General features: G+C 41.3%; 2 protein-coding genes across 5 annotated transcripts in view; one reads left to right on the plus strand and one right to left on the minus strand.

Moving 5' to 3' along the window:
* Nucleotides 1-2290: 2290 nt before the first annotated feature.
* ky (kyphoscoliosis peptidase) lies at nucleotides 2291-12236 on the minus strand. 2 transcript variants are annotated; one of them, XM_031280416.2, is made up of 7 exons: nucleotides 12124-12236; nucleotides 8844-9456; nucleotides 7583-7697; nucleotides 6836-6953; nucleotides 4844-5035; nucleotides 3905-4095; nucleotides 2291-3619 (listed from the first exon to the last, which is right to left on the minus strand). In XM_031280416.2, exons 2-7 carry the CDS (start codon nucleotides 9429-9431, stop codon nucleotides 2292-2294), a joined length of 2532 nt encoding a protein of 843 aa, XP_031136276.1. In that variant the 5' UTR covers nucleotides 9432-9456; nucleotides 12124-12236; the 3' UTR covers nucleotide 2291. The 2 variants fall into 2 exon arrangements, with proteins under 2 accessions (XP_031136276.1, XP_031136277.1); XM_031280417.2 differs by having other exon boundaries at nucleotides 8844-9451; nucleotides 12124-12216.
* Nucleotides 12237-19620: 7384 nt separating this feature from the next.
* The window catches only part of slc4a11 (solute carrier family 4 member 11), a 140498-nt gene continuing 136558 nt past the window's right edge, over nucleotides 19621-23560 (plus strand). The window contains exon 1 of one of the 3 annotated variants that reach the window (XM_031280317.2): nucleotides 19621-19884. In XM_031280317.2, the coding sequence (XP_031136177.1) occupies nucleotides 19824-19884 (61 nt within the window). In that variant the 5' untranslated portion in view covers nucleotides 19621-19823. The remainder of the gene's footprint in view (nucleotides 19885-23560) is intronic. The other 2 variants (XM_031280321.2, XM_031280319.2) reach the window with 2 other exon arrangements.

Consider the following 23560-nt stretch of genomic DNA (forward strand, 5'->3'; position numbering starts at 1 on the left):
AAAAGGAAGATTGTGTTTGTTCAAAAGAAATTATGGTTATGTGTGTGTATGTGTTATTAAAAGAAAGGACGTTTGTTTGTGTGCGTGTTTAAAAGGAAGCTTGTGTGTTTAAAAGAAAGTAAGAGTGTGTGTGTGTGTGTGTGTGTGTGTGTGTGTGTGTGCGCCTTTAAAAGAAAGGGAGATTGTGTGTGTGTGTCCTGGTATTGTTGGCAGGCAGATACAACGCTCCACATGGCTCACCTCTGACATCAGCGTTTCCTCGCCTCTCTCCTGCCACCAGTGCCGCCAGTTTCTCCCCAGCGACTCAAGGCAAGACCCCCCCCCCTACACCCACACCTCCAGATACAGTTAACACACACTCTTACCATATCGCTACCATTAATCGCCCTTTTTTTCTCCTCCGCGCCCCTCTATTGTATTTTTACTGAGGCAGTGAGCCGAGGCTATTTGTGGGCTATTATGACAGCCACATGTAAACACTCATCACTCTCACTGGCGTCTGCCAAATTCTGCAGAGTGGGCTCAGGTCACTGCAACAATAGTGCACTCTACAGCCACTTTTATTAGGTGGGATGTGGGAGGGGGAGTTCTTTTCCTTTTTAAACTGAAGCTAAGAAGCCAATATGTTATTATGTTATGTATGTATATATATATATGTATATATGTTGCATGTTCTAGTATCACCAGCCTTGACCCCAACATAAACTCGCCCATGGGTTTGACTGTTGTGACTGTGTTGTAAGAGTTATACACTCAGTTGTCAGTTTATTACGTATGCCTTGCTAAAAGTAATGCAGTCTTAATACCACATTCCTGCAGTAAATCCTACCTTCAGGAAGGTTATAATGTTCAGTTTTTGAGAGGTGTTGATTCAAATGTATGGCCATTTTGGAGGCTGCTGTTTGTGGTGCATGTTGAATTTTATAGTGTTATACTGCCAAGTGTTTTTATTATTTTGTTGACCTCATTTACATCAGTGAGGGTAGGCTAAATAACAGAAATGCCTATAACAATGCTCTGACACTTCATAACTCGACTGCACTGACTTGTAGGGTGCTCCTCACCACTGGCACTCTACTTTTTCCTCTTTTTTTCCCTTTTATAATGGGTATAACGTGTGTGTGTGTGGGGGGGGTGTCTGCATGTGTTTACATGTGCTTTTAGTGGGTATTGACTCTCCTGTTATGAATGCTTTTTGTTATTTCCTAAGGTAACACTTTACTTGAAGGTATCTACATAAGAGTGACATGACACATGAACCCTAACCATAACTTGTCATGACAAAAACCGAATGACACTTACTAAAAGAAGCGTTATGTCATAAACGTTTATGACTTGTTTATAATGTTTATGACACGTTCATGACAGTGTCATGTCACTCTTATGTAGATACCTTCAAGTAAAGTTCAATTCTTCAAATTATAACCCTTATGAAAGTAGGATTTTTTTTTTTAATAAAAACAAACAATTTAAGCTGTGTCTCAATATCATTGTACATAGTAATTCCAAGCAGGTTTTGAGTATGTATCTTTCTGGACATTTTTTATTCTATGTTTTTTTTTTTCGCATTTTAAGCCTTTATTTGTGACAGGACAGCATACACATGAGAGGGGGAATGACATGCAGCCGCATTGGCCGCAGATTGCAACCGAACCTGCGGCCGCTGCATCAAGGACTGAGGCTCTGGCACCCTCTACCAGGTGAGCTACCCAGGCGCCCGTCTTTCTGGATATTTTGATTAAGTTTAGTTGCCTTAACCTTTAGGCTACCATATTTTTTTTTTAACAATTTAAAGTTATACTTTAAGAGGGGGAGAGAAAATAAAGAGTCGTCCAGATTTAGATCTTTTCACAGTATGTTTTTATTGCACACTTTTTGACAACTATCATATCATAATGCAGGTTTACATCTTAAAAGATAAATATAGCACAAATGCGCTCTTGATCAGTATGATATTGGGACTGACAGCTGAGCACAATGTTTGTACTGAATACTACCTGGATCAAACAATTGCTTTTAAAAAATCCAAACAATTGCCAGGTAAGTTTTGAACTGCATTTGTATCACTTAAATGCTACAAAGTTCAAATTCAGTTTTCATACACCTCATAATGACTTGTGACGTGTCATGTTGATGCAGAACCTTAAAAGATCGGCTCACAGAATTATTTGCAAATATTTTCTACCTCAGTCTTATTTGCATTAGTCCAAATCAATGACTTCATTAGGCAGTTAACAGCTATGTTCAGAGAGCTATCCGTCTGGTATCCACTGGCCTTTCTTTTTTTTTTTTCACACATCTTTCTCCAACTGCTTGATGTCAAAGGTCATCAAAACAGCCATGTCACTAGACTCTCCTGACGTCGCGGCCAGTTTCAGTTGTTGGAGACTGTTTCCACTGAAAACCTCACCCTCCCAGACTCTGCTCTTATTCAGTTTCAGATCAGTTCGCGTCTCTCCCATCACGCTCACTCTCTGGGCCCCGGGGACCCTCACCCTGAAGCGGACCCACGAGAGGGGCTCCAGCAGGCCCACGCGGGGCTCAAAGAGCACAAAGCCTTTCCTCCAGGCTGAGTAGACGCAGGGGAACGGAAGACCCGGCTGATCACAGCTGTTCCTCAGAACAAAGTCACACATGGGGTTGAAATCTCCACCGGGGGTGATCTTAGCATACAGCCCGAGCCGATACACGCCAGCATCGGGCAGGCTGACGCTCACCGTCACCTTGCTGTCTGTGTATGTGCAGAAAAGGTGCCGTGAAAGCGGGACGGCTGCCGTTTTTGTCTCTTCCCTGCTGAGCACAGTGTGAAGCTCAAGGTCCCGCTGGTTGTGGAAGGTGATGTTACACTTGCCTTGCTGGGTGCTCACCAGCGCTGCCGTGTGGCTGAATTTGGACAGCCCCGCCTCTGACGTGCGGGTCCCTGGCCCGCACGCCGTGCCCAGGTGGGGAGGGTAGAGCTCGTCCGGACGGACTACCTTCCCTTTGCAGTGCAACAGGAAGTTTGCAGCATTCTGGAACTTGGCTTCTGTTTTCTCATAGTCTCGCACAAACACCGACAGCCGGTAGAAGCCACGCGAGGGACACAGGACGTGGCAGGTCAGGGCATCCGGTTGAATCTGAGAAGCCAGGCAGCGCTTGGCTACAGCAGCTTCCAACTCTGGGTGGACCAGTTCCCACAGCACCATCAGAGGCCTGGACGTCTTGAGCGCCAACTCGTAGACACCGTTTTCCACCTGGGCGGCCTTGCTGCCCTGGCTGCTGCCAGTTATGCCCAGGGACCCTGCAACAGGCTGCAGGCCCCAAGACAAGAAGGGATTCTCTGGGATCTCCTCCCTGGCCCTGGGGATCGGACACTCCACTGTGAAGGAGCAGACCCAAATCAGAGCCGTGGTAGCTGTTTCAGGCCGGGCAAACACCTTCACATCATACACGCCGCTTGCAGGCGGCAGGAGCTGCAGCTTCATGCTCCGGTGGGAAACCGTCAGAAGGCCAAAGGAGGAGTTGCTGGACTCTTTCTGCTCCGGAGCTCCACAATGGAGAAGGTCCTGGTGCTGTGTGATCTCATAGGTAAAAGTGGCTGGCCTGGAAAAGCTGAGGGACACATTTGCCTCACCATCATCTGAGGAGGAAATCAGAAGTGAATTTTTTTTTTTAAGGAGTTTTAAGACCATTTCTGTTTATATTGAAAAGACAGAAATGTAAGATTGATAGATGTAGGTTGGTAACATTCAAATGTCATTGCCTGAATTATTTCCAAAGAAGCAAATACTTTCATACTTCATACCTCATTCTTGGACAAATAATATTCACATAATCTAATTGAATCTAGTTTTTTTTTTTTAGTGCATCAAATTATGTTAAAACGGGAGGACTTATACATTTGCAGGCTAAATCCCAGACAGACCTGTGACAATGTGAAAGTGTTGAGGCTGAATTAGCCTGAGCCCCATGGTGAAGAAGGCGGAGGTCTTGAAGACCCTCCTCTCAAACTCCCCCAGGGGGATGGGCGTGTCCAGGAGCTGCCATTTCTCCTCATCAGGGAAGTGCGAATCTATGAACTCCTCTGGGTCCGTTAGGAAATAGAAATCATCGAACCTTGGAGCCAACAGATGGGGAGAGCAGACTGGTTTGAGACTGGACTCGCTGCTGGTTTTGTGTGTACGATAATAAACAAAAGAACAAACTCAAACTTGTCACGGTTGCAGTGCCATGGTTTTATGGAATTGTACTGCATCCAGTAAAAACAGAAAAATGCTAATCACTCAGATTCAAATTCCAAGTTTGGACTTATTTCACAGAAAATGTTCTTTCTAAAACTACATTACCACTGAATGGTGAATGTGGGGGAAACGCTTAGTCCAACACATTCTCACTCCCATCGCATAAAATACGGACGCTTGGTCAGGTGCCTTTGGCGTTGTTATTGATGCTAAAAGTCTCCTTTAGCGTCATATCTAAACACACTTGGTCGGGACTATTGGCGTCACTTTTGACCCAGTTAGGTTAAGGAAAAGGTCACGGGTGGGCTTACCACAAGAACGGGACAGTTTGGTTTAGGAAAAGAAGAACAGGACGGTTGGGTTTAGGAAACAGGACACGATCCCCGGTCTCCTGGGTGAAAGTCCTGTGTTGTTTGACCCATCCACCACCCCAACCAACCTCCCTATGCGGATTTTCGTGCTTTCATACTCCTCGCTACCGTTGTCGCTCTGAAATACTACGTCATCTACAAACACGCTAAAGGGCGCTTTTTTCGTCGTATCTGACAGCCCCTGCCCAAACGTCCGTATTTTACGAGTTCGGATTGAGAACGGGTTGTTTAATCCCTCTTCCTTTTGCAAACCTTTTGACGAAGCTTTCATGTTCCATATCTACTCGTCCTGCTCCCCAGCAGGCGTCCAATAGGAACCACTGTCCTCCCAGAAGCACAGAGTTCCACAGGTGATCAGATTTCACATGCTTGAGGCTCTGGCCCTGAAGGTACCCGATGCCTTTACTGTGGCCCGGCACTTCTTGGCACTCGATGCCAACCTCTCTGTAAACACAAACCGAACAGAGCACACTCACTGCCTTTTGTTTTATATCCCTTTGTCCGTAAGCTCAAGTTCAAGGTTATTGTTTGTGCTGTCGAGTGGGTCTTGAATACAATCAGTTCCATGCACATTAATTATAATAGAAAGGTCTATCTTGAACTTAGAAGGGACCAAGGATGCAGAATGCAGCACAATACTGAATGAGTGGATGGAAGAATAGAATGAGCGCTTACTGCTTTTGTGCAACTTGTTTTTCCTCTGTATACAGTAACAGTGTTTTCCTTAGCTTTATAAAAGATTTAGGTGCACGTATTTGGTGGGGGAGTTCAGGGTTTGTCCCTCAAGAAAATGTTATTCAATAATAAAATAAAAAAAATAAAAAAAAGGAAAAGCAGTTTGGCATCATTTTGGAGCATTTTATAACCATATCTGTGTCTAAAACGTTGAAAATGGTAAAGCAGATAAATAAGACTCAAAAAGCTTAAAGTCAAAGAAGTCCTCTGGGGTCCGACAACAATAGTTAGATCTGAAGAAAGTCTTTATCGTTATTTAAGGTGCTGCCCAAAATGGCTTGGGTGCTGCACCTAAAAAATGATGGGGTCAGCCCTATGTTCCCACAGCACAATGGTCCCACAACCCTATGTTCCCACATTTCTAAGATTTTTCTTATAATTAGGCCCTATGTTCCCACAATCCTATGTTCCCACATTTCTAAGATTTTTCTTATAATTAGGCCCTATGTTCCCACAGCCCAATGGTCCCACAGCCCTATATTCCCACATTTCTAGGACATTTTCAAAATTAGGTCTTGTGTTCCTACATTTCCCTTCAATTTAAGCCCTATCCTCCCACAAGATTGGTTAGGGTTATAGGGATAAAATCTGATACAAATTTCTGAAAAAGGAAATGTGGGAACATAGGGCCTAATTTTGAAGCACGCTCCCAAAATGATAATAGTAGGGAAAACCCTGAGTAAGTTGAAAACAATGTGTTTGTTTTCTTTCAACATGTCTCTTGAAAAAAAACTAGGAAAATATCAATGAGGCATAACCCCGGAAGAGCACTGTAACCTTAAGAGTTTTTCTTCCACACAGCCATTGGTTTCAGCTCGTTAAGGTGATCCATTTGAATATAAGGGATTTGTAGTAAAAGGGGAAAGCTAGTCTTTTCAAGTGAACAACTGTTGTGCCGTTATATGTGTAGACAGAGTTGTGAGACATTGATGTCATTTATTTGAGGAATAGTTTTTAGTAAAAAGGTTAAATGTAAACCTATATACAGCCAGGCCTTTGATTAAGAATGATTTATAGAGATTATTTACATAACTGTATTGTTTCTACGTTGTTAAAGGATACTCTTTTACTTCATCTCTTATTATTATTTAACATATTTTTATACCCCTTATCAATTTTACTTGTACTTATTCTGTCTATTCCATCTAGTTTTTAGTCTAGCTTTTATCTCTTACTGTTATTATTATTTTATCTTCTAAATCTTTTTTATCGTCATCTTTTAATTCTTGCTTTGTCTCTTAATCTAGTTTTTATTTCACCCTGCTTTACTATTATGACTCTCATTATAGCTCTTAAATCTATTTTAATACTTTTCATGTTTATTGTCTCACGTGCATTGGTCTCTAATTGTTAAATAGTCTTTGTCTTTTATAGTTTTACGGTTTACACTTTTTCTGTTTAATTATCGGCTGCTGGTCAGTCATCTGCGAAGCACTTTGAACAGCACTAACCTCTATAAAATGTGCTACACGAATAAAGATGGATTGATTTTAGTTTTTTTGTGTTTACCTGCACATCTCTGTACAGAGGCTGGAGTAGCCGCAGCAAACGCCCCGACCGGCCGCTATCACCTCCTCTGGGGAGCTCAGCTTCTGTGAGCGGCCAAGGTACCCACTCACATCATACTCTATGAACACAACATTCCTTTTATTCCCAAACAAGGAGTCAATATAACACCTGCTCTAAAACATAGATAGATTACCATATTCTAAAATTCACAATGTGGCATATTACCAGGGGCGATTCCAGGATGTTTTAAGTGGGGTGGAACGGGGGGGAATTTTATCAGAATACAGCATAGGAAATATTGGATAGGATACTGTAGAACAACACAATGCCATTCTGCTAAATAGAACATCACATTCATTAGTAATTTCACTTCTTTTCATTTTAAACAAATTGTATATCCGAATACAATACACATTTTCTATAGGCTCGGTCGGCCAAAAAAACAATTCCAGTGCTGGTTCCATGGTATCAGAATTTGGGATATTGACCATGGAAATATTAATTGGTCATGTGACAAGGGCTAGAGAAAATGGCAGAACAGGCAGCCAAGTGACAGTACTCTGATCCAATGGAAATCAAAATTGTCAGATTGACAGCACTCTAGCCCAATGGGTGGGCAGGGGGCAATCATATTTCTGGGGGCGGGGGTGGCGGTGCCACTCCATGCCCCGCTTCTAGCCCCGCCCCTGCATATTACAGAACACTATGATTTATATGCAAGTACATAGAGTTGAGTCAAATACCCACCGATGTTGTGGCACAGCCAGACCCAGATGGCACGCAGCCTCTCCAGCTCATTTCTGGCTCCTTGGGTGATGCTCTGTACTATCGTCTTCACATCATACACACATTTATCCTTCAGCTGCAGCACACGCACACAAAAGATATTAACTGTTAGATAAAATATGTTAATATAATGTATAGGTATCCAAAGATGAAGTCTTCATGTTTTCACTATGTATGCATACAGCATCTTTCCGTGTCATTCAGTGCATTGAACAAACCTGGTTACTCATCCAAGCTCAAGGCTGTAAGTGCTGCCTGAGAGTATTCACTGCAGTAGATAAGTACATGTTCTCATTCCTCAATGCTTATTCTTACAGAGATCAAGGACACAAAAACCCATCTGTGTTTTGGCTTTGTGTTTTGGTGTTCTTACGTAGTTACCTTTGGTCCTCTTATTTAAGTATGGATGAGCTAGAGTTCTACGTAGCTTAACAGATGAAGCATGGGCTGATGTTAGTCATTGTTAAAGATTCTGTTTTTACCGAGTGAATGGTAAGTAGACTTTGGCTGGCAACAGTAAAAATGTGAGCACTCCCTATGTTACGTAGGGCTGGGTACCGAGTTCAATAATTATCTTTAGGCACCGATCAAATTGCCTTTTAAAGTATTGAGTAGTAATACCCAATTTCAATACCAAAGGAGTAAATCTCATCAGTGTCAGGGAGCCAATAAGCATGCAGCATTCTTCTACCAAGATCTAGTAATGCTGCTGATTGGCTGTCTAACATTACACGTCATAGAGGCACGCAGGAAAAACTCAAAGTTACGCACAGGGCTCACGTAGTCGGAGCTGAAAAATAAATAAAAACATTTGTGCCGTAATGTAATTTTTTTGGGATATAAAATTGGTATCGAAAATAAAGTATCTTTTGGGAATCGGTATTGAAGTCACGGCATTGGTATCGGTACCGGTATCCCACATTTTTGAACAAAAAGAGGCCAAAAATTTCTGTGATAACAGAATCATGGGCGGAATTGAGGAGATATGAGACAGATTCCATAGGGCCGTACATTTAGTCAGTGTTAAAAGCTAATTGGAGATTCGAAAATATGACATTGTCTAACTTTCCAACCGAGCCGCCCCACCGTAACTGTAGTTAAAAAAATACATTACTAAATAATTCCCAGTGACTTAGGCCTGGTGGGGGGCAACATAGACACAACACAGACTTGCATTACACTGGGGGGGAAACACTATGTTGTACTGTATGTGTGTCGTCACCTCTGCTCCTGCCCTGATGACATGGGAATCAACCCTGTGGAAGACCTCAGAGTTGGTAAAGAGGTCCTTTCGACGCCTCCTCTTCCCTATCACCACAGGGTGCGGCAACACACTCTGCCCTAGGTGTGCTTTGGGTTTCAGGTCCCTGTGTTCCTCCGCCTCCTTCCTTACTGCACTCTTCTTCACCACGGTGATGGTCCTGGCTGCGCTCTCAGACGACAGCTGTCTCTTTGCTGCGGGGCGCTGATCTTCACTTTCAGCGGTCAGTTTCTCAAACACACTCTGCCTGGGGACCACAGCACTCTGGGAAGCCTCAGCACAGGCCTGCAGGACCCGGGCAGCTGCCATGTACCCCCCAGGAGGAGGCTTTGGACTCTCCTGGGCATGGTTCTCATTCTGTACCAGAGCTCCTACGACAGCAGCAGGGCTCGCTTCGCTCAAGATTGGGTTCTCCTGGAGGTCATGAAGCTGCAGGGCCTTCACCTTTACGCATCCCTTCTGGGTCCCCTCGTCTGGCTGAGAGAGGCGTGCAGCACCAGCACAGGAGAAGGGGAAGGAGAACTTCTGAGTTGCAACTGTAGCTGACATTATGCTGGAAGCATGGCGTCCTGACTGAAGAGAAGGGAGATACTATTCAGCCATTTTCTTTGAGTTATTTTTAGCCAATATTTTTAGTCCTGTGAGTAGGTAGGGCTTCAGTACCTTGTTCAATAGATTACAATGAGACACAGGCAAGGGTGTAGGTTTTGTTTCAACGTTCATTCCCCACACATCATAACTGCCTACCTGGAAAAGTTTAGGAGACCATTTTGGGCTTTAGCAGAAAGGGGGGGAGGGACTGAGAAGTTGTTGATGATCACATTTTTTGGCTAAGTCCTGGATCTTCACAATCCTACCTACAGCACCTTTAATCATATTCGAAACATCACACGTGTTTCAGGATGGTTCTTTTTTGGGTATCGTGTACTTCTCAACAACAAATCTGTTAGACAATGAGACCTTGTTAAGGCCATAAGCTCAATATAAGTTTAAATCTACATAAATCTATCTTTAGTTGTCATGCTCCTGTTGTGTTTTTTAAGCCCAATGTAGCACACACAATTCTTGTTTTCCGTACGAGCCCCCTGAATGATATTTTTACCTCTTTCATATTTTTTAAAGGGGGGGACAAATCTACGTCGTCTAAATATTGGGGGAGGACAGTAGGAGAGATCCATACAGCACTGTTGCACATGCGGCACTGAGTGAAGCAGAAAGTATATTCTATACAGTACTATTCTGTGGAAGACAGTGATGAATTGGCAATTATATCATGTCTATTCATGACCAGAAATGAATGCAAAAGGTTGGAGTGATTAGTCACTGTCACAGCAAACAACCCGAAGAAAGTCAAAGCCTTCACCAGATTAGGATGACCTTACAGCTCCCTGTGTGTGTGATCAACCTGCAGACAGATTGATGGGCGGATTCAACATGCCTCAGGAATGTGCAACATGTGTGAACGCATTTTGACAAAAACTTGTATTCTTTGGAAGGGACAGCATGTTGGCACAGTAGAGAGCACTGACCATCCTTCAACCAGACGACCCGAGCAGAAGCCCCGTGTTGGCAAGTAACTAGGGTTGGGTACCGAAACCAGTGGCAGGATAGTGGAACCGGTAGGAATCGGACCGGATAAGAACGCAAATTTCGGTTCCTCATTTTGGTTCCACTTAATGTGTCGACTGAAATATTTTCCCTCTGTCGCTCCGAAACAGACGTAAAAAGATCACACTTTCTCTTTCTTATTATATATTTAAGTACTTTAAAACGTTAATATATTGTTACATTTAAATAATTTTCAATTTAAAAAAAACTCTATAAAAGAGCCTTTCTTTGATGTCATGTTTCAGTTTTTCAAGAATCGGTTTAGGAATCGCAATCGTAGAAATCCAAACGGTACCCAACCCCTACAAGTAACTAGCAGCATCTCTTCTGACTCCATGCAAGTTTGAAACTATGAATACCGACTTCTGCCTTCTAACAGGCGATTTAGAGTCCCTTCGTTGAAACACAACAGGCTCAAGAAGTCTTCTATACATCAGTCTACCCTGTTGCTAAACCAAAATCAGCGTGCTGCCAATTGAGGTCTGGACCCGAGGATATCATGAGACATGTTTCTTTGTCCTGGCTGCTGATATGTTTTCATCTTTTGTACTATATGTGTAATTGTTGTCTAACTCTGTGTGTACTTTTTTAAATTTATTTTTTAACCCTTTTTTTCAACGCTTTCTTTATTCATGGTCAATAAACCTAATTTAAATGACATTATAGTTAATTTTTTAGTTTAAAAAAAGCAGAAATTATGATTTATTATGACTAATAGTTAAGATCAGAAGATGTTGAGTGGATCACAGACTGGTTCATGTCAAAGTTTAGTCAGGATTCTGTTTTGAAACTATTGCCTTTTTTTTTTTTTTTTTTAATTGCTATAAAATTGAATAAAACATCCAAAATTCAATAAAAGTAATCATTTATTTTACCTGCGAAGAACATTCTATTGGTTCTCTACAACGTAAATACATATATCCATGTTATTTGTGGGTAATTTGGTTGAAAGAAACCCATATTTCTGATTTAAAAAAACTTGAAAACGGGTCAAATTTGACCCGAGGACAACACAAGGGTTAAGCGGAGTTGCTCTGGATTGCAAAATGAATTTCAGTGTAAACTGACAATGAAGTTGTATCTTATCGTATCTGCCCAGCTCAAGTGTCCTTCAGCAGGCTGCTAAGCCCTATCAGCTCCGTGGGCACTACACTATTACTGCAGCTGACCCTGACCTCCGGCCCTCCTGGAGTGGGACTACAGTAAAGGTCCCAAAGGATACCATGAGGTTATCACCGGTGTTTGGTGTTTTAAGCCCCCAACGTCGTCTTCCAGGCACCGCTGCCTGAAAGGCACTAGGATTAGGCAGTGGTTAAGGTTAGGGTTAGGTGCCTTGAAGTTGACGTTCGCAGCGCTGCCTTGAAGTCAACGTTGGTGGCTTAAAACGCCATTGAGCGTTATCACCACTCATGCCGGAGTCAATCCAGTCCCAATGATAAAATATAATCATGATATGTATTTCCCCTCCCAAAACCATACAGCATTTTACTATCACTGATACAATGTTAATGATAACTCTTCAAAATGCAGATTTGTGTCAGATTTACACTCACAACAGTAAAGGTGGGCGAACCCAGCCTAGGCAGGTTGAACTGTCGCTACATCCTTAAAAGTCACGGAAGCTTTTACTCACCCTGAGAGGATTGAAAATGCTTGCTGGCTGTTTTTTCTGGAGTGTCGGGCAGAGATGTTTCCACTGTGTGTTCTCAGTGGTCCCCTGTTGCAGGGGGGGAGGCTTATATACCCTCCTAGTGGCCTGCCAGGACAGGCCCAGGAATAACAGGCCTAAAAATACTACAAAGCAGTTAAGACCAGCCAATAGAGTAAGCCCCAACTGAGGAGTGTGACGTCTTTGTGTGTGTATTTGCAAGTGTGTGAGTGAGTGTGGCTTACAGATGTATGTCGTGATGTGCTTGTGTGTGTGCATTGGGCTAATCAACACACTGCAGCATATCTGAGCACAGTGTGAATTTGTGAACGTGTGCGCGTCAGGTTGTGTATGTCGGCATGTGTCCCTATGGATTGTGAACGTTTGCGTTTGTATGGCGTTGATGGGCGGGTGGGAAGGTTGCCACGTGAGCACGTGTTGGGGTGCGATGAAAGGGTTCGGATTCGACGAACAGTTGACCGTTCTAAGAAAGGGAGCGAAGGGTTTATGAAGGGTCCTGGCATACGAAAACGCCCACATCAACATCAAACACACACTCAGTCGCCCTCGTTTCTGTTTCGCACAAATTCACAATGCACTCCATCTCAGTTGCATTTTGCAATATATATCATGTATTGAATAATATATTTGAATATAGGCCTATGCTATCACTTTTATTAAATTAGACATGTAGAGATAATAGAAAGTCAATTCTGGTTTAATGGAACAGGTCAGTGTCACATGCAATGTCTCAAAAACATTTACAGGCGTACAGCAGCTACAGTTCCCAACACAGCATGTGGCGCACAGTTGGTTTATCACCTTTTTTTTAATTGCTGGAAACAGCTGCCCGCTGCAGTGGGAAACTACACTATGAAACTAAAGAGAATGAACCAAAAACGGTACATTTGTGGGCCAGAAACCAAAAACAATTAGCTAAAACAAGCTCCAGTACAAAAAAAACCCTGCAGAGCTTATGATATTATCTGCGGGTTCATAAATATGAGTGACTGCTTTGACATTACACATTGTTATTTGTTGTTATTAAAAAAATATATTGAATATAGATTTGGGTTGAATGGCTGAAAAAGGCTGTTCAAAGAGGACCTCCTCCTATTGCCACTTATGCAATAGGAGATGCAAAAGTGGAAGAGAATTACAAAATTGTAACGTACAGAACCGTTGTAACTGTGGAATTTCCACAAGAAAAGAAAAAATATTTTCATATAGGGAGAAATGAAATATATTATGTAAGATTGAGCAAAACTGAGCCATGCGGGGGGGGACTCTGCAGGAGCAGAAACACTGACGACTGAGAGGTGGAAAGAGTACAAAAATATTCTACTTGCAAGTAACTAAGTGCTATTGCTTTGATGAACTTTTACTTAAAGGTGCTCTAAGCGATGTGACGCATTTTTTAGGCTACAACATTTTTGGTCACATACAGCAAACATCTCCTCACTATCCGCTAGCTGCCTGTAACACACTGTAAAAAAACGCGTCCTCTGTAGACAGCCCAGGCTCCACAAACAGCAACAAAAACAAACTGCGCCAACCTGCACCACCAAACATAACAAACAGGGTTCCAGCCAATAACCGACAAGAAGGATTTGGGGGTAGGGGGTTGGGGGGTTAGTGCCATGGATGGGTTGGTGCTCGGAAGGGAGGGGGAGGGATGAGGAGGAGGGAGGGTCGAGCTTGTTTGAAAATACTTTGAACGTCAACAAGAAGTGACCTCACCCAACATCGCTTAGAGCACCTTTAAGTACAAGTAAAATTACCGGTATGAAAATCTACTCAAGTAAAAATAAAAAGTATTTAGAATTTACTCTGAGTAAGTTACTTAGTTGCATTTAACAGTGTGGGGGGGGGGATATACTTTTTTATATTCATACTTATTTAATATCTTATTTCTACTGTTTATACTTATTTATCTTTTGCAATTTGATAATGGCACAAAGCCGCTTTCGATAAAAAAAAGGCTAGAGACCTTTTTTTATTTACTTTTTTTACTCAGTAACAAATGTGATTAAAAATGTAGCAAAGTAGAATACTTCCAACAAAACATATTTAAATAAAAGTAAAAGTGCAGATTTTGAAAACTACAAAAAAAAAGTATACAAAAAAACTACCCAATTACAGTAACGTGAGTAAATGTAATTTGTGACTTTCCACCCCTGACACTGACAGTCCTAAATGTACAGTCCAGTGTATCATCTTCTATGTTCCTTTCCCAGCTGTATGAGCATCCACAACAGCTTTTGTCAAAATGAACAACCGCTACAATGCACAGAAAGACGGGTGAACTTGGGTGATCACCGTTAACAGATACAGTATTACATAACGCCGCCATATGTTGGTGTTGATGTTGGCTCATGGGCACGGCGGAAGGGACAGCCACCTCCGCCGGTGGTGGGTTCTGAGCCAGCTGACTGAAACCGCGGAGTAATATCGCCATCTGGAACAGCTGTCAGCCAAGGAATCTCACTCTGGCTTATTAGGGAGAGCAGAGGAGCTGGGGGGAGGGGAGAGGGGAGGGGGGATTCTCTCCAACTCAGAGAAAGGTTGAAACATATGGAGGGGGAGATGTGAAGCATTGATATGGCAGAGAAATGAAATGGAAATCACTGCAGGCTGAAAAAGGAGGAATCTTAATCTGCTTCCAGGCATTAGTGATTTTTTTTTTTTTACAGTGAGAAAATGTGGATGTCAGTCCCCTCTGGGCTCGTAAGCTTCAGATGTCTAGTTCACGCTGCAATTCTGCAACCTTTCATACTATTTAACCATCAGACAAATGATGGATTCCCTGTTGAGGTGGTTTCTTAATTTATGAGCATTTTATTTCATTATATAGGCCTACTTATTAGTTTGTGACCAATGGCAGTGTACCCCTGGAACATTGACATCTTGTTTAATTATCTTATCTCTGTAATTAAGCAGAAAAGAACTCTCACTAAAGCTCATCTTGGTGTTTTTTTTTTTTCTAGCGTTGGTCTTCCTCACTGCCCTCCATCTACAGAGGAAGATAGTAAGATGTCAAAAGTCCAGAGAAAGAAACTAAGCGGACCTTGTGTTACAGTATATTTTTGTCAAGAAGGAACCTTCACGCTGAACGTCAAGCTAATATGAATTGCAATCTGGACTCTACACAAGACAAATAAAGGCATTTAAAAAAAAGGATATTAGAAGTCAATGAAATTAAAGTGCAGTGGAGGAAATGAATCGATGGCATGGGAAAATAGGACCATTTGAAATGTTGGCCTTGAAAGTGGCTAAAGTTGGGTTGCGTCATTAGAGGTGTGTGCAGCATAGTTGCTAAATCCATCTTCACCATGTTTGCTTTTCTGACTGGAGGCACAGAAAACAGTTTCCTTGAGATCTAAGGCACCAACTGGGTTTATATTCTTCAAACATATTTTGGCCTTCGGCTATTATGTGATTTTTACACTAGCAGAAGCACTTTAAAATCTATAGCTAACTTGGAGCTGGTGTAACATCCTCAGCTACCTTGGCTCTCATTATTGTAGCAGCAGCATTAAAAACGGGTTGCAGTTGTCTTTTTGAGAAGATCAAGAACAACAGCGCATTGCACCCTGCTGGAGATGAAGGCACCAGTGACTTTCTTTAAATCTCACGTGGACATGAGCCCTGATTCTTGCTATTTTTAAATGATTAAAAAAAAGCAGATTTAGTCATTACTGTGGCAGTGCTCTGTTGATGCAGCAGCTGTAGCTACAATCGGAGTCCATTAAAACAAAAAGAATTCTAACTTATTACTCAGTTTTTGTAGCAAATTGTAAGAAAAAATTAGAAGGTTGCAGAGTGCAGTATAACTCCTATGATCAAACGGCTGACTCCCACCTACAGATACAAATACAACTTTAATCAGATAGAGTCTCTGGGATACAACCCCCCCGCTGTGTATCCAAACTACCTGCACCAGCCAAGAACTCCCAGCACTCCCCCTCTTTCAACAGCTGGTGAACGCAGCTTAAAAACCGCATAATCTGGACAGCTGGCCTCTGTAAAGATGACTTATACATTGTAATTTGAATGCATTGTAATCATACCATGTGGTGATGTATATAGCTGTGGTACTGTACAGTAATCCTGGGTTCTATAGAAATAGTTGTAGTAGGCTTATATCATACATAAAAGATCATAAAATGATTAAATTGTCCAGTTCCAGCATTATAGCTGCAGACATGTATCAGTTGTCCACACTGTGGATAACTGGTGAAAAAGGGGGCTGAAAGAAGCCATCATCTGGATGGTCGGACAATATACTTCAGCAATAGCCAAGTCAGATAGAATTATTATTACTTATTTTACCTGTTCAAAAAAACCCATGTATAAGAATAGGAAGAAGGTATATTTTATTAACTCTCCTGTTGTCCTCGGGTCAAATTTGACCCATTTTCAAAAAGTTTCTATATCAAAAATTTGGATTTCTCTCAACCAAATTGTCAAAAAAAAATAACGTGGATGGTTCTGTACAACACTTTTCACATGTAAAATAAATGATCAGTTCACTACTTTCATTGAATTTGGGTGTTTTATTCAATTATATAGCATTTGAAGAAAATTGATAAAAGAACGTTGAAAAAAGTGACAAAAAAGTCAGAAAAAAAATGTCAAAAAGCGCAGAAGAAATCGACAAAGACATCATAAAAAGTGATAAAGAACATTGGGAAAAGTAACAAAAACTCGGAAGTTGAAGCGAAAAGTGTCTTACGGTTTTAATTTCAAATTTTGACCCAGAAAAACAAAAAAGTTGTATGGTCGATGGGAAGACAACACAAGGATTAATCCCGCAAGGATGAAATAAAAACACACACACACTAGTCTGGATCCACAATGGCGCTTCCGGAAGTTTCGCTGGATGTCCCTCTTTTTATGTTACTTTAAACTCCGGTCGCATCGAGGAACATTAACCGGAACCTGACGTTTTGAAGAAAATTTGGATCGCGCAACAAGGCAGGCCTGCTTGTTTTTTTTTGGGGGGAATGATTGTAAAGTTTTACAAAGAATATGTTTACGGCATTTCCTCTCTAACTGGGACGTTTTGTGGGAACGATTGCTGGGATTGCTGTGGACAAAAATACACACGGCGATACACTGGGTAGAGCAAATGAGGCTTAACCCTGTATCCAGCTAGCTTTGGGGGGTGCAAATGTTCCATCAAAACAAGTTTCTTCCCGAGACTATTTTGCAGAGCCGCCGTCACTGCGTCCGGAGCTTAGCGCTGCCCAAGACCATTGTGATTGGTGTGAAGAAATGCAAACAACCCCTGACCGTTTTTTTTTCTCCTATCCAGGAGTGTATATGCTCCTGTTACCAGACCTTCCTCCGCGGCGCTGTGAACAGGATGCAAACTACGTGGGAGCTAGGGGGAGCTTGGCTCCCCTTAATAAGACATAGGCTTCCCTGAAAACATGATTTGTGAAATTTGGGGGTCTCTAAAAATATTGACAATGTGTCATTTTGACTTGCAATTTAAGTTTTGTGTAATGTGATCATCGTGGATTATTATGTGTAAAATTGCAAAAATATCATTCATTCATGCATGACGGCGATTTAAACCTAATTCACTTCAATAAAGATAACTATACATGCTATTCTTGTCATGAGCATAAAGGCGTGGCGGCGCTGCGGTGCAAATTCAACTCATGTTTAGTACATGTTAACTCAAAGAGTCGTAGAAAAAATATAAACGTTGGAGGCCATTAATTGGCAGTTAGCATCATATAGCCATGGCAAAACAGTTTCATTAATTTTGGTTTTACTAAGAAATTGTGTAGCGATGACGTTAATAACACGACCGATTCACCTGCTGCAAGCCCTGTTACACACACCGCCCGCCTGGGTGACAACGCAAGAAGAAGCTGAAGAAATAATGTCCTTTCTGGCTGAAGATGGTGGTGGTAACTGCTTGTCAGAGGCCCTTCACCATCCTTGCTCCTCTCTCCTGTTAAATTGGAACAGCCAGCAGTGGAGAGACTGGAAGGATGGATGCTTGGGGTGCATCGCTTAGACCTAATTGAACGGAGGAATTATGGTATTCTTCGGTAGCCTGAGTAACTTTAACCGTTGTTCGTGTGAAATCTCAAAGACAGCCTGATGCTTTGTTTATAGACTATTTGTGGGTGGCTGTTTGACCTATCAATTCCTGTTGATAAAGTATAATAGGGTAAATCCTGTATAGTGCATACACTTGCTGTTATGTACCTTTATAAGTCATTGTAAATTGCACGCACACGGGGGTTTGATGCTTTGCCCAAGGGCACCTGGACAATGCCAAGGAGGCGAACTGGCACCTCTTCAGATCTCCGTACGGGGAATCCACACCCCTCCACATACCACATACCATACCACATTGCTACATATAGTAGATTTTTCTTTAACTGAATTAGGCTTTTAATGATGTTGTGCTGGCTTTTTGGAATAGTTTGCTTTAAAATGAACACAAAGACTGCATCTGTAAAAGATGAACCATGCACATTTACATTAAACACTTTGAATCGTGGATGAAAATCTGCATTACAAGTTGTATCTTGTTTCTTATGTAGCCTATGTTTGGAGTGGTTAAACCAGTTGATCCCTAGTACTACTGAGGGTCTGGACCTTCACAAAGGGTTGCAAGACAAATCAAACAGGTCACAAGATGATAAACAGGATGTGAAAGAACACAAAAACTACTTCTACTAAACAAAAATATTTGATTTCTCCCAGACTTTCCTCTAATCGTCTGCTTTTTTTCTTGTGGAATACTGGAAATCTTTGCTTCTAAAAATTTTTCAAAAGTTGATATTTTGTCATCTCTGGAGGTCACAGGCCATAACATGTTGGGGAAATGCAAAGACAATTTTCCATTAAGTGTTAATAAGTAAATACTTACTTACCTACGTAGGCTACCTACTTAGGCTATCTGATTAAATAACTAAAATAAATCAACTTTACCCATAGGCTAAAAAAAAGTCTGTTTTACCCAGGTTCAAACATTAAAAAAAAAAAAAAAATTAGCAGCATGAAAAAACGCATTTTTATTCATTTTGATTAGATAGCTAATTCAAGTTTTGTTATTTTCTTGTTTGTCCATGTATCAAAAGTGAGTCAGTGGAGGTTCATCCATCCATCCATCCATCCATCCATCCATCCATCTATCCATCCATCATCCATCCATCCAGCCAGCCATCTATCTATCCATCATCCATCCATCTATCTATCTATCTATCTATCTATCTATCTATCTATCTATCCATCTATCCATCCATCTATCTATCTATCTATCTATCTATCTATCCATCTATCCATCTATCCATCTATCCATCCATCCATCCATCCATCCATCCATCTAACTAACTAACTAACATTAAACTATTGTTTGCACTCAGCTTGTTGTAACATTGGATACTTTGTGCCAGTCAAATCAACGGTCTCGTGCCTGTAGCGAGCGGTGGGCGGGGTCGCTGGTTCTGGCACTCAGCGGGCGCGTGCTTGTCAGCAGCACCTGGTGACCGTTGATTACTTGATGAAACTATCGTGACTTTTTTTGTAAATGTAGCTAGCTACCTACCGGACAACATTGGACTCCTCCGTTTTTACTCGTGTTATGCGAACAGGTAAAGAAAAGCCGGTGAGAGAAGAAGTTCTTCTGACGTGATATCTGGAGACCGGGGGACGTTATGAAAACTGTTAAGGACGATGGAGAGGGCACGGTGGTGTTAGAAAATCGATTTACTAGAGGTAAGATGCACTTAAGTTTTTTTTTAAGTCCTTGCTAACGGGTTTTCACACGGGCAAACTGCCGTGACATTCGTGGTTTATTGGTAAGAACTGTATTTTTTTTGCTCGACATTGTCCAGAAAATATTTAATATTAGCCTGCTGTAAATGCTACTTGTAGCCTAATGGCAGGTAAGTTAGCTAGCTGGCTACAGAGTTAGTTAAACTGCAGTGTGTGTGTGTGTGTGTGTGTGTGTGTGTGTGTGTGTGTGTGTGTGTGTGTGTGTGTGTGTGTGTGTGAGAGAGAGATAAAGATAAAGACAGATGGAGAGAGATTCTACTTTATTAAATGAAACACACAAACTGCACCAGAGGAGGGACAGTTTACTAAAGTGGAAAATTAGGCAGAGTGGAAACAAGACTAGTAAAACATCCTCCATTGTGTAGTTTGACTTGCTTTTGGCTAATATGTCCCAACTGTTAACAGTAATTTGGTACTAATTGAAGTGCTGTAGGAAACCTGCAAACCACAATATTTACTGTACTGTATCAGACACAGTAGCCTGTAAACTAAATATAATGCTATTATTTATTTTATTACAGAATGTAAATTTCACAATGTCTTTGCATACCGACAGTACATTGTTTCTCATTGCATTGACATCTTTGCATGTTTTCACCCAAGACATGTTCTGATGTGTCAGGGGATGTGTGAGGAATGGATAGAGGAAATGTTGAACACACAAGTAGAGTAAACCGTGTCACTGGTGCCAAAAAACACATGTAAACAAGCGGCTTTAAATCTAACAAACAGTGAAATGTGGCATCTTGAAAACCCCATGCTTTCCAATGTTTGCAGCCTCACATGTACGTGTTAGGACCTCTTTAGAATGTAGGCTATACCTCCCAGATCACCAATATTGTAGGCAAGAGCCAGAGCCACAGATAAGTTGACAAAAATACTGTATTCCCGGAAATGACAATTTAGAGGAGATGTAATGTAGTATAAAATATGATATGACTTTTCTGGATTCTGGGAAGAAATCCAAATGCAACAGCAACACAAAAACGTCAAAGAGTATAGAAGTGCACGTTTTTTGTCCAATACTGCGCTCACATACAGTATGTGCCTGACAAACTGACCTTTGACTCAGTACTCATTCTGTGACATCTTATGATGTATATTATAACCATAAAGCATGCAAGTGTAGAACAATTATTGAACAATAACTGGCTCAACGAAAAGTGATCAGCAAAAATCTTCATAATTAGTCATTCAAGTCATTTATCAAGCAAAGAAGCTAAACATTTTGTTGGTAACAGCTTCTCAAATGTAAAGATTTGCTGTTTTTTCTTACTTTTATGTTACTGTAAATTGAATATATATAAATTAATATATTAAATGAATGATTGGGGGTGTTTAGCAGACTGAACAAGAATCTTTTTCAGATGGTTCTGACTGAGGTTAGACTCAGAAAAAATGAAAAAATAATCAAGAATTAATGGAAATAACTAGCTGTAGTAGAAACAATATAAAGAGTTATCCTGCATACTGTAGACTTGCAGTAGGTTGAGGTTTTTGTCTTCTACTACTCAGTTCCTACATCATAATGAAAACAAGGTGCTTGTAATTGGAACACTTCACAGAGAGACACACTATTAGCCTTTTGAACCTTACTTTGCTTTATCTTGTATTTTTAATTGGTCGTGGCAGAACAGTGTCTCTATAGCCTGAATCCTTGCAAAGTTCAGAGTCTTCTATAAAAAAAAAGCGTTAGTCCTGTGACCTTGAATTTCCCCAAACAATCCCTCATATCATCCAGTGTGTATTGTGTAACTGTCTCTCTTAACCAGGATTACCTCTTTTTTATATGCCATTTGGCTGGCTCTTTCATCCTGAGCTCCTCGTGGACTTAAGAGTGCATACATGTTGTTTTGTTCTGGTCGGAGTCGCGCTTCTATCTTTGATGCTGTTAACGCCATGCTCTACATGTTGACCTACACAGGAGAATACACCATGCCCCTGTTAGTACTGTAGGGTCAAACCATATGGGATGTTAATGGTTGATTACATTTTTAAATGGAATTCACCGTTAGCTGATATTCTGTACAGTAACATATCTTAAACAATTATTACAGTATATCCTGTGTGACTTTAACTATCCATTGTTTATCACTGTGTGTGTGTGTGTGTGTTCTGAACCATAGACTGTTCAGTGTGAATTTGTGACTTTGTCTGGTTCAGTACGCCCTATATACGAAACTATTAAATTTCTGTTAAATTAGTTGAACACTATTCTCCCATTTGCTCAGACAGAAAATCATTCATTTACAATAAAAGAATAAGTTACAGATGCATCGTTGCATTTCAAGTGTTGCATACGGTAACTCAGCCTACTTTGGATGTCTCGTGAGCTAAACCGGGTGCCACTGTCACCGTGTCACGCGCCAAAGCATTCAGAGGTAGTAATAACTTAGATTAATATTTCTGTTGAGATGCTGAAGCATTGACGTCATATATCATTGTGGTAAGCTAGTTAGATTTTGCAGTAGACACACTGTACAGAGTTTTCGTTTTAATTACGTTTGAACTGATTCCAAACTTTGGACACTTTCTGTCGTTTTCTCCAGCCTGTCTCTTCTCTTAGCCCCTCACTATTTACGCTCTCTTTCTTCATCTTGTAATCTGCGCCGTCAGTCTTCAAGGCATGTGTCGCCAGCAGCGTCAGACCGGTGTGCGACAGTAATAATCGTCCGTGCGGAAATACTCAGCGATACGTTTGTAACATTGTTTAAACGAGGCTTTGAGGCAAATCATTTTGCATCGAGGATTTTTAGTAATCAAATTATTCAAGTTACTCGAGGAATCGTTTCAGCCCTAATTCTTACCCTATACTTACTCTATGCTTACATACTTACTATACTTACTTAACTACTTACACTACCTACTTAACTAAACCTAAAGCACCTATCAACCAATCAAAGGCGCGCATGCTTTCACCCGTCTCTCCCAGGCATCCAGAAAGTGTGCAGAGTTTTGAAGCCAATTTGACAAAGCGGCCAAACAGTAGAATTACAACTTCCGTCTCATCACATGATGCCATTGGTCCCAAAAAGACTTCCCCATATACTTGCATGGCAAAAGAGACATCTGCAGGGTTTCCCACAGAAAATGTGTTAGTTAAGGTGGTAGGGTTGCCATCTGAAGGGGGGGGGGGTAGATATACTACAGACTCTGTACTACACACTACACTAAATAAATATTAAATTTAAATAATAATATATAATTAATAAATAACCAGCTTTGTGCAATGTGCAATTTTAAGCTCATTAAGCTATTTTAAAAAAAAGAAGTGCTATAACTAATAAAAAAAAAAAAAAAAGAAACGGACAACAGCTGTGTCTCAAAGACCGGGCAGCAGCAGCCGGGACGTTGAGAATCCACGCGCGAGAGGTGATGGATAGTTCCAGTCACTTCGTCATGTATTCACTTTGTTGAAACAAGAGAAGAAAGCCTCACTGATGTGAAGAACAGGACAGAGATACATATATAAATGTTCTCTGCCTGCCATATGCCAACGCTCCGGTAAGTCCACTCACCTTGTCTCTGCTCGGGCATGCCCCAGCTGCCCGCACATTTGTTGACAAACTCCCACAAACAACGACGCACGCGACTGTGAAATGGCGATTTATCCCTT

This window comes from Sander lucioperca, chromosome 18 (genome assembly GCF_008315115.2).
Source record: "Sander lucioperca isolate FBNREF2018 chromosome 18, SLUC_FBN_1.2, whole genome shotgun sequence".
In the NCBI taxonomy this organism is placed as follows: Eukaryota; Metazoa; Chordata; class Actinopteri; order Perciformes; family Percidae; genus Sander; species Sander lucioperca.

What these genes read in the sequence shown, in the direction of transcription:
- ky (XM_031280416.2), bottom strand. Translation starts at nt 9,431, where the DNA reads ATGTCAGCTACAGTTGCAACTCAGAAGTTCTCCTTCCCCTTCTCCTGT. An exon ending in CTGGCTGTGCCACAACATCG is followed by an intron (nt 6,954 to 7,582) that starts GTGGGTATTTGA and finishes TTGTGTTCATAG; the next exon opens with AGTATGATGTGAGTGGGTAC. An exon ending in CTCTGTACAGAGATGTGCAG is followed by an intron (nt 5,036 to 6,835) that starts GTAAACACAAAA and finishes TTGTGTTTACAG; the next exon opens with AGAGGTTGGCATCGAGTGCC.